The 11293-nt window shown below is 45.8% G+C and overlaps 1 protein-coding gene across 1 annotated transcript in view; it reads left to right on the forward strand.

Moving 5' to 3' along the window:
• GNAO1 (G protein subunit alpha o1) overlaps positions 1-10782 on the forward strand; it is a 249033-nt gene extending 238251 nt beyond the window's left edge. Inside the window, exons 7-8 of the mRNA XM_084812085.1 lie at positions 3391-3544; positions 7703-10782. Of these exons, the coding sequence (XP_084668211.1) occupies positions 3391-3544; positions 7703-7890 (342 nt within the window). The 3' untranslated portion in view covers positions 7891-10782. The remainder of the gene's footprint in view (positions 1-3390; positions 3545-7702) is intronic.
• Positions 10783-11293: the final 511 nt, after the last annotated feature.

Raw genomic sequence — 11293 nt, forward strand, 5'->3', positions numbered from 1 at the left:
CAGCACTGGTGTGAGAAATCCCACATCTACTCATATCTTCGTTTCCCTTGAGAAGGTGCTGTTTCCCCATGATTCTACTAATGCGCTAAACCAACTGATCGGGTCCTGGTAAGAGATACCCTGAGTAGTGCTACTTTTGTACCATTGCTGGATAACCTGAGATTCAACTTCATAAAGTAGACATGGACAACCTTTTTTTTTCTGTTGAGGGCCACATTCCCTTGAGGGTGATCTGTCAAGGGCTACACGCCACCATTGATCAAGGCCGAAGCCAGCAATGAAGGGGCTGGAATCAAAAGTGGGTGTGGCTAACCCTTTCCTCTCTTCCTTGCTGCTACCCCTTTCTCTCTCCCCCTCTTCCTCACCACCCAGCAGGCGGCCAAGGGAGGAACAGATCACAAAGCCCTGTGAGGAGAGACTGAAAGCACTGGGCATGTTTAGCCTTGGGAAGAGAAGACTGAGGGGAGATAGGATGGCGCTCTTCAAGTCCTTGAAAGGTTGTCACAGGGAGGAAGGCCAGGATCTCTTCTCCATCATCCCAGAGTGCAGGACCCAGAAGAATGGGCTCAGGTTACATGAAGCCAGATTCCAGCTGAACGTCAGGAAAAAGTTCCTGACTCTTAGAGCGATACGACAATGGAACCCATTACCGGGGGGGGGGGGGTAAACGCTCAAACATTTCTTCGAGCATAAAACGATGTGAATCTCAAACGTTTCTTCGAGCATAAAATGATGACTTTATTTATTTAGTGTATATCCCGCCTTTCTGCTCAAATACTTTTTTATTATGCAACCACAAAAATACATAATGCAAACAACAATACATAAAAACAGATGCCATGCAAATATATAATTTAAGAAAACATAGACATAAAACCACATACTTAGAAGCCACGGTCATGATAGCAATGGAAAACGTTACAGGTGTTAATGCTCATTCTCTAATGCCTGCTTGTACATGAGAATAAGGAACCCAACACATTTTGAACGATTCATGATGTATTACACCAGCCTTCCCGAAACTGGTGCCTTCCAGATGTGTTTGACTACACCTCCCATCATGCCCAGCCAGCTTGCTCACTCGGCATGCTGGCTGTGGATTATGGGAGATGTCATCCAATACGTCTAGAAGATACTAGGTTGGAGAAAGCTGTCCCCTACGCTATCCCATAAGCAAACAAGAGCATGAAATCATTTTAGTCCCAAGAAAATACTTTGCAGAAGGTAAAGCAAATGTAGGGGGAGATGGTCATCAATGTTTAATGATAGCAATGGGCCCAGTTACATGGTTAGTTAGACAAGCCCTGGAAGACCCATCAGCAGGAAGGTATGTCTCCAAATAAGCACTGCAGAATTATGCTTTGTGCATGTATACCATGTCGTCCAGGGACTCTCAAACTGGTCTTTACTTCTGGCTGGAGGCATGGGCATGGAATACACTAGGTGGCCACACAGAGTTGGCTCCAGCACAACCTTATCTCATAAAAGCTGATGTATCAAATGACTGCCTTAGATCAGCGGGTTGCTAACGTTCTACCTTCAGAGGACTCTCCCCACACCAAAGCATCGAGAATCCCTGTATGTCACAGAAGACTCCTGGGCATGTTGTACCCGGAGCACACAGGGCACTGGCCAAGCCTTCTCGGCCCCACTGTTGCCCTCAAATGTACGAAGTGCTCCCAAATGCAGCTGCCCATTGCATGGAGGGGATGGGTAGTGGTGGGCAAAGTAAGCTTCCAAGGAACCCCTAATAAGCTTCCAAGGAACCCGAGTTCCCTGGAACACCATTCAAAAACCAATGCCTTCGTGGCTGCGTTTGGGAGGCTGCAGGCACCCTTTGTGGAGGGGAGGGGTGGATTGGTTGCCTTTCAGCTCTTCCGAAGAAGCTTCCAGTAGATGTCCAGAGTACTTTCATATCTACCCTCTTTCTTTTGTTGATTATAATGTGTGCTAGTTTTGCGCGGCAGGAACTGTGGCACTTGACGAGGTGCTGCTGCTGATGCCAAACCGGAACGCGCTCTGGTCCATAACCTGCTTTGCCTTTCGATAACCCCCTTTGACTCTTTGGGTTTGCTTCGACCTCCGTTGTGGCTGCTTCTCTCCGCTATTCCATTTCCGGCTGGGAGAGGCGGCACGGGCGCTCCGGCTTCAGCCTCTCGCTCCAAACTCCAACAGGCCTCTTCACCATCACCACCACAATTCCTCGGCCGTCTGACCTATCTAGCCAAACAAAGGCCAAAATAATGAGATTTTGAGAGACCCTCCAAATTTGGCAGGTATGAAGCTTCTCTTGAACGGAGGAAAAAAAAAAGAGTTGAAAGCAGCCGGGGATTCTGACGCTAACTGGCTGATTTTGCTGTGAGCTCTTTCTACCACCATACACCAAACGCTGCAGCTACGTAACTAATGCATTGATTGATTGATTGATTGATTGATTGATTGATTTTTACTTTTTTGTTGTTTATTGCATGAATTCCAACTAAAAAGCTGCCTTCCCTTCATTTGTACATTTGATTTTGTGGCATTGTTGGGGGTGGGGGGAAAACCCCAAAACCAAATCTAATCTTTTTCCTTGAGGCATGACCTAACATCAGCGAGGTAATCTGCTGATAAGTGCTTCAGTTGATCTCAAGTATTGTCTGTTCTGGTTTCCTCCCTCCTTCCCTCTCTTTTCCTCTTTCTTTATTTCATTACTTATTATTATTATTGTTGTTGTTGTTGTTGTTGTGAGATATGCTAGTGATCAAACCATCTTCCAAAAAAGACTCACACTAAAAACGTCAGCTGGAGGGTCTCAGCACTAAACGAAATAACCTACTACTAAGGTCACAGCAAGGTCATCACCCAGAAGACGTTGCCTCGTGATCTGCTTTCAACTCTCGATTAATTCAAGGATCTTACCAGTCCTTGGTTAATGTATCCAACCAAATATGTGTCCCGCACACACATGCACCAATGACACGACCGACATTTTTTTAACGAGAATGCTCTAGAAAATCTGCATGACCTGCACTTCGGTTTAGATTCCTTACCTTGAAGGGCAGTAGTATTTTCGCCCTCCCCTCCCCAGACATGCATGATGCATGATGATTTATCTGAGCTGGAATCTTGTAAAAAAAAAATAAACTGCTATGCAAAATATACAGCTCTGTAAAGATTTATTTTGTTAAAAAAAATGCTACAGTGCTACTAACTGTACTTCAAATCTATCGGGACTGCATCTCTTTATGTATGTACACATTTTCCAGTATGTTTACATTGATTTTATTATATCCACTGTTGTCTGCTTCTTTTTGTGTTTTTTCTTTATTAATTTTAGATGCTCCCCTACATGTTGAAGATGGTGCTGTAGCCATCTCTTGCTCACGCGCCATCTCCTTTGTGTTGCAGAACCGCATGCACGAATCCCTGAAGCTCTTTGATAGTATCTGTAACAACAAGTGGTTCACGGACACATCCATTATCCTGTTCCTCAACAAGAAGGACATCTTCGAGGAGAAGATCAAGAAATCCCCATTAATAATCTGCTTTCCAGAGTATACAGGTAAGTAAAATAAGGATTTTACTTCAAGCATCCTGTTCCCACTGTGGCCAACCAGATGCCTATGGAAAGCCCACAACCTCGCCATGAGCGCAACAGCACCCACATATTCAAACGCACACTCATGCTCCCCAGCAACTAATATTGAGAAACATACTTCCTGTGGGGTACCCATTTACGAATTGCCAAAAAGGAGGACAGGAGAGACTGACGATTTGCATAAAATGTGCATGTGCTAATTCACTTGTAGAGATGCAAATTTAGAAATAATTATAATAATTTAAATAGAAATACAGTACATTCCACCGTAGTGGGGAAGACTGAGAGCAGGTGCCTCCCTTTTCAGTCTGCCGCCAGGTGCTAACTGGGCAGCAGTCCTTATGGCTCTTTAAACCAGAATGGAATAGGACAGCTCTTCAAATAGAGGGCCACCCTAATATAGCCATCATGACTAGCCGCAATTGATAGCCTTACCCTCCATGAATTTGTCTAATCCCCTTTTAAGAGTGTCCAGGTTTGCTTTAGGCTAAAGCAGACATTCTCAAACTGTGGTTGACAGATAGTGGTCCGTGAGCTCCATTGAGGTGGTCTGTGGAAAGGTTGCAGACCATTCGTCGAGGTCTGTACATGGCCCTGCACTTTATTTACTTTTTCTGACAACAGCTGATTGGAGCTGTTTTGTCCAGCAGGTGATTATCAAAAGGCTCACAAGGCCCCAGGCCAGGCCCTGTGGATTTCGGAATATGGGGCTGGTGTACTCTCTTAATTTTTCCATACAAATTTACCTTGGTAACAACAACAAAAAGGTTATTGAGGGTCCAATCCTATGCATGTTCAGACAGAAAAAAGTCCTACAATTTCCAGCATTCCCCAGCCAGCATGCCTGGCTGGGGAATGCTGGGAATTGTGGGACTTTTCTCTGTCTGAACATGCATAGGATTGGACCCTAACTTATCTTCTGAGCTCCCCAGCAATTTTCAAGTGGTCACTGGGGTTAGCAAACCACTGGGCAAAAGGATAAGTATTGATTCCTTTAACTCTGTGCTCCAAACAGAACTTTTGTTTTTGTACAAAGTGTGCTGATACCCACTGGTAGCTTAGATAGCTTTTGAAAAGGCTTGACTGATTTGTGGAGGATAGGATGAACAATGGCTATTAGTCATGATGGCTCAGTGGAACCTTCACGTCCAAAATCAGGACATCTTGGGGTGTCCATGTGTCCTCTTTTACAGAGGTCAGTCATCTATTTGAAGGGCTATCAGAGGATGGTCCTGTGTTTGAAGGCGTCCTCTGTTTGAAGGCCTGTCCGGTCCAAATCCAGTATAAAGATCAAGAAGCATAAGAAGCCTGGAGAGCAGTGTCTTTGATGTTGGCCATCAATGGTTAGCACCTGGACATCAGGCTGAGTGGGCCAGCATACAGCCTTCCCCCACCATGATGAGATATATAGTATTTCTATTAAAGTTTCAGTCATTCTTTCTAAATATGTGTCCATTAGCATATGCAAATGTTATGCAAATCAGTGTCCTCTTTTGTCCTCTTTCTTGGTGACACATGTCCCCTTTTTTGGAGAGGTGTAGGTATAGACCCTACTATAACTCTGAATTCCAGATACTAGGGACAAACAAAAAGGGAAGGCCCTTCACGCTCTACTTATAAATGGCTAGAGGCTTGTGGCCGGCTATTTCTGGAAACAGGATACTGGGCTAGAGGGATCAAGTCTTATATAAGATGTGTGCATAGTACTATGGGGAAGGTGAGGACAACAGAAGAGGGGTTGGCCCCATGGTAATGAGATACAAAAGCTTTCACATGAAAGTTGTTTTGCTGTCACAAAAATAGAGAGCCAAGGAGATAACTTTGCTGGTTCACAGCTCTGGAAGGAATTATGACATATAACTACCAAAATGGAATTATTCTCAGCTCAGGTAGGGCTGTCACCTTTTTGCCTGACAAGGCTCCTGTGTCTTAATGACAGGCTGAAATTCAAGAGGACCAGTGTGTTGGAGGGAGTGAAGTAATGTGTTTGGGTATGGGAAATGCAGGTTCAAACTTCTGCTCAGCCATAAAACTGATTTAATGGCCTTGGATTAGCACCTTTCTTTCTGCCGCACTTATCTCACTGGACCGTTGCAGTGCTAAACCACAGCTCTGAGCCCCTTGTGGGAGAAGCGAGACAAAAATATATAAATAAAATTCAACAAGTTCTGCTTCTCCCAGCACAGAGTGGCAGTGATGGGGAAAGCATCCTCTGTTGAATTTCTGCCTGCCATGCAGCTGTTAACAGGGTGCAGGAGCCCAACCAGAAAAAAGTGGTGATCGAAATTTCAGGCTACAATTCTGTTCCCACTTACCTGGGAGTAAGTAGCATTGAACTCAATGGGACTTACATCTTAGTAGCCATGTATAGGACTGCACTGTCAGCTACACAGCCCTTCTTGATTTTTAACAACAACAGAGTGTCATCAGTGTACATGGCTAGTTACATGATAAAAATAGACAGGTCCCTGCCCATAAGGAACTTATAGTGGTTTTCAGATTGTGTTCCAGGGAACTCTGGGAATCCTTGGAAACTTATCGAGGCTTCCTCGGTGAGAAGATCAGGAAGTTCAGGACTTTCAATAATGTAACATTCTGCTTCTGTATCAAGTGATGTGAATCACTTGATCCAGAAAGAGATGGAGCTGTGAATCTGGAAGCCCCTAGTTCTGGCCTCGCCTCTTCCATGAACTCCCTTGATGGCCTTAAGCTTGGTGCTTTCTCTGTCAGCCTCCTCTCTCCCAGCCTCTTATCTGCAGTATGGGGTAATAATTCTGACCTGCCTTACAGCCTTTTGGTAAGGATTAATGAGAGCTAAGCTACACCTTACGTTAGTTGCATGAATGCAGATAACAGGCTGTGTTTCTTAAGTTTAAACAGCAACTGTAGGGTGGGGTGGAGTGTGGCATGTGGGGAGCAGGCATAACCACTCCCCTCTGTGGCTGTCCCAATTAAAATCACCCTCTCCCGCAAGCTGCTATTGGCCCCAGGATGGAAGCACTCTTGGGATTAATAGGAGCTTGGCAGGAGATGCTCACCAGATTATATCACCCTTCCCTGTATGCTGTGGCCCTAATACTGGCCGGCCTTCCCTGTGGCTGTAATTTGGAATGCTTCCAGTCACGGCTTTTATGGTGCCCTGCCTCATTCATGGAGGTTTATGGGGGGTCCAGATGGCATCGTCTTCCAATATAGCCCTCCCACGTTTTCCCATCACTTCTTCTACCTTTTTCCTTCATGCAGAAAATCCATTGAGGAAGAAAAGATGGGAGAGCTTCACAGTGCCTTCTGGTTGCTAGCGCTAGGATCCCTCCCTCTGGAAGGACCCTCAAACATAACAAAACAAAGCGCATTGTTAATTGCAGTTCATGCAATTAAGGCAATGTGTTGTTTGGCCCACGGGATAACATACAAATGAAGTGATTTGAGCACTGCATAAATGCTGAGGGATGGGTGAACGTGCGATGTTCAAATTAGTTGAGGTTCTTTGAATACTTCCTCAAAGCTCAGTTTGCCTTGTCTGCATTTCCAAATGCGATCATCGATTAGTTTTCTTAATCAGGAAAAATGCACATTTTAAAAGTGCACATTTTCCCCTATCAAAAATGTGCATTTTCTGCCATAGGCTAAAGTGTGAAAATGCAAATTTGGGGGGAAATGCGCATTTGTGCAAATACACACTTGCACATGTCCACATTTTTGGAAGTGCATATATGTGCAAGTACACGCGTTCTAACGTGAATGCAAGTTTGGGAAATGGCAGAAATTTCCCGAGAATTGTGCTCTTCCTCGGATTCACATTCGGGGTTGCAAATGGGACATGTTCGCATGATTTGTGAACCAAGAACAAAATTCTCATAAATCCCTAGAAACATGTCAGTATTACTGACAGAACCAAGGATGTTAAAGCTAAATTTAGGGGGTTTCAAGAAGCCGCGTTTGGAATCTTAGCATTACATCGTCTGGGATCTCACTTATTGCAAATGATTTGCAGAAACCCAGACTCTGGTTCTGCAAGACCCCTAATTCCATCCCTGTATTAGATGGATCCACCGCAAAGTGGGGTCAATTTTGATAGGTGGAGTTTCTTGCGTGTTTCACAACAGGCTTTCTCTGTTGCAGGACCAAGCTCGTTCACCGAAGCTGTGACTTACATCCAGTCCCAATACGAGAGCAAGAATAAGTCATCCAACAAAGAGATCTATACACACATCACCTGTGCCACTGACACCAACAATATCCAGTTTGTCTTTGATGCTGTAACTGATGTCATCATTGCCAACAATTTGCGTGGATGTGGACTCTATTAAAGCCCTTTTCTTTCTTTCTTTCTTTCTTTCTTTCTTTCTTCTCTCTTTATCCCCTCACACCTTTCTGGGAAGCAATCTCATGGTCAAGGTGACTGACGTGTTCATTTCTCTGCCCCACCCTAATCAAAATTTAAGCCAATTCCTACAGGTCCATTTCAGGTTGAGTGAGACAACAAGGTTGATCTCCAGGCTCAGTATTCCTGTGGTGAAAAAGGTCTTGTGAAAATAACATTATTACTACTTAGGTCTGCATTCACTGGACTTTTTCTTCTTTTTCTGTGTAGATGTTGAGGAGAGAGCAGCATATTGTACATCCTATTGAAATGAAGAGGAAGAAATAGCAAAATGGCCCCTTTCCCTGAAAATCCCTACTCCCTTTCCCCTGGCTTTAAAACGCTTTGATGACTTCCTCTACCATTCCATTTCTGGAATGAGTGCCAATATTCAAACTAACACAAAGGAGGCCAAACAGAGGCCCTAAATATATGTATTTCTAGACCAGAATGCATTAAAAAAGTGAGCAAGCCACTTAGGCATTAAGGATATCGGAGAAATCCAGTTGGGGAGCAGGGCTTGACAAGTTTTTGTCGGCTCAGGCCCCCAGACTCTGTTCCGTCTTCCACCAGCTCGGCACACAATGAGTCAGGCCAGCTGGTGGGATTTCCGCAAAAAGATTTTTTATAAAAGAACATCTGTGTAAATTTCAGCCGCAGATTCCACAAATTTGCATAATTTGCCCAAGTTTGGGCTGTAATTTCTGCAAATCAGTGCAAGTTACAGCCAAAACTTGAGCAAATTATACAGATTTGCACAATTTGCAGCCAAAATTTGCACAAATCTCTATTAGCACAAATTACAGCCAAGATTTTTTTTAAAATGTGTTAAAAGTCCCCAGAACTTGGGGAAACAGCACACCTCAGCTCCAAGCTGAGTTGGGCATACTGCAGAACTCTGGCAAGCCCCAAAAGGGGTGGATTTCCTGACAATGGACATCCCTATTTTGTATTTAAGGGCCAACCCTTAGATGTGACACAGGAGATACGTTGGAGTGAGAAATCTGGCCCCCAGACTGAGCCAGCAGGCTGGATGGTGTCAAGGAGGCAGGGCTCCAACCCAAAGCCCCTCCCCCTCCCATGACATCATCCAGCCCTGCCCCACCCACTTTTTCCTTTTTCCATGCAGAGAGATTCCTCTCCCCACCTCCTACCCAAGGCCCCAGTAGCCTCTAGGCCAGGAGGTAGGACTTGGAGAGGAGTCAGATTGTGAACCTCCTCAGGCCAGATTAGACCTGCTAGCCAGAGGTTCCCCACCCCTGAGATACGTCAATATTTTTTTTACAAAATGTTAGCCACTAACGGGGGGTGGGCAGGGGGATGTTTTAAAATGGACCTAGAGCACAGAGGGAGGGTTAACCCTTTCTCCTACACTGTTTTCCCAGTTAAAATCTCCCTCCGAAAGCTATTATTTGCACTGCAGGGTAAAACATGTAGGCATTTGGCAAAAAGCGTCTTTGGGAGGGGCAGGTTTTTCGTTTGGGGGGGAAATGTCTCAGGGTGAAAAGGTTAATCCTTCCTTCCCCCAGTGCAGCAGGCTTTTCCAAATGGCTCGCGCGTGTGCAAAATATCCTTTTCATGGATCTCCTCTTACCTTGCATTAATTTTGTCCTGAAATGACAATTAGAATACAGTGAACATTTAAAAACCCAAAGTGCATGAATGGGGAGCTTTGCCATCTCCCCAATTTCTTTGCCTTTTTACCAGTTCCTTAAGTGGAGCAAATAAGCTGGAAACACATTCAGACTCCAGCTTTGATTCCACAGTTAAATGGGTCACATGGTATGGCTTGGATTGCGGTCTGCGGGTTTGGTTTGGTTTTGGTTTTAAGAGGCAAATAACTGGACACCAGATCAGACATGGTTGTACTGAAGTTCTGTCTGTGTCTGTTAATAGGACAGGCCTGGTTATAGGAGAAGCTACTAAATATTCTGGAATAACCTAATGAAGCGGTTTGCCAACTGGGTTCCAGGGACCCCCAGAAGCTTAGTGGGGGTCCTTCAATACAGTGCCAACTCCAGGTTTTGGACAGCCCTTGGGCGAGATGCCCTCACTGGGCCCCTCTTCCTCAGTATTGTTCCTCTTCCTCATTGCCTCGCCTCAGGCAGGGAAACAGTGAGCAAGAAGGCCATGGCATTTCCTACTCCTCCTTTGCACCACCACCATTGAATAGGCCAGAGGCAGATGAACAAGCAGCTTGCAAAGGCTCTTGTGAGTGGGCCCCCTGTGAGGATGTGGGCCCTTGGCAGATGCCCAACTCTGCCACCCCTTGAGGCCGGCCTTGCTTCAGTGAGAAAGCCAGTAATGGAAGAGGCTCTCTGAAAGATAGCTTGCCCACCCACAACCAGTTGTCCCTTGCCATGCACTGCCGCAGGGGACGATGGCAAAGGGCACCGTGGGCTGTGTTCTAGGGTGTACTCAGTTCACACAATAAGGAGGCCTGTTCAGTTCAGCCAGTGCCAGGGGGTCGATGGGCCATACCTCCTGGAAGATGCTCCAGAGTTCCCTGCAATGCACGCAGGTTTTCTGAGCCATGATCTGAAGATAGAAATTTGAGAACCACAAGCTGAATTCATTTGTGTTACCGATAACAGGGCGGTTTTTACCTCAAGCTTTCAACAGGTTTAACCACTGTTTGAGATCTATCTTTCTACCCATTGCTGGTTTCTGTAACCCCTTTACAAGCCCTTCTCTAGTGTTGCACAGTCTTTCTTTTTTTTCTAGTTGATAAATTATTGTTTCTTAGGCAGTTCTTGACTGCTCGTTGGTAACAGCACTTATGTCCCAAATTATATTGCAGGAATTGTACGGTTTTGAGTTAACATGCGTTTTCTCACCTAATGTGGAATGAGCCAGGCTGCGAATTCCTGTTCCTCAGGAGCGTCTGTTTGCAGTGGTGCAGAGTTCTGAGCCAGTGGGTGGAGATCCGGGGCCCCGCAGCACTTCAGGCCCCCAAATGGCGTTTTCCCAGCCCTGGCACTCACTAGCTGGTGCTCCACACCCTCTTTCCCCTCCCCACGATCCACTGCCTCTTCCCCAGACCAGCAGCGCCTTTTCTCTCTTTCCTTGAAAACAGCCCGGGCATGCTGCTGGGGAGGAAGAAGCTGCAGTTGCGCCCGCCATCTTCATTCTCCAGGTGGCCTCTGGATGGCCACATGGACCGAGAGGCACGTTAGTTGGGGAAATCGACATGCTGGGTGCACCTGCAGCTTCCTCCGCAGAACGCCCAGGCTGTTTTAAAAGCTACAAGGGGAGGGAGGGAGGGAGGGGAGCTCCTGCCTGGTAAGGGGAGAGTAAGCACCAGGATGGGGGGAGAAACAGCAGTGGGGTGGGAGGGGAAGGAGAAAGAG

This window comes from Heloderma suspectum, chromosome 8 (assembly GCF_057233095.1).
Source record: "Heloderma suspectum isolate Gila_16-S chromosome 8, 16-S_ref, whole genome shotgun sequence".
Lineage (NCBI taxonomy): Eukaryota > Metazoa > Chordata > Lepidosauria > Squamata > Helodermatidae > Heloderma > Heloderma suspectum.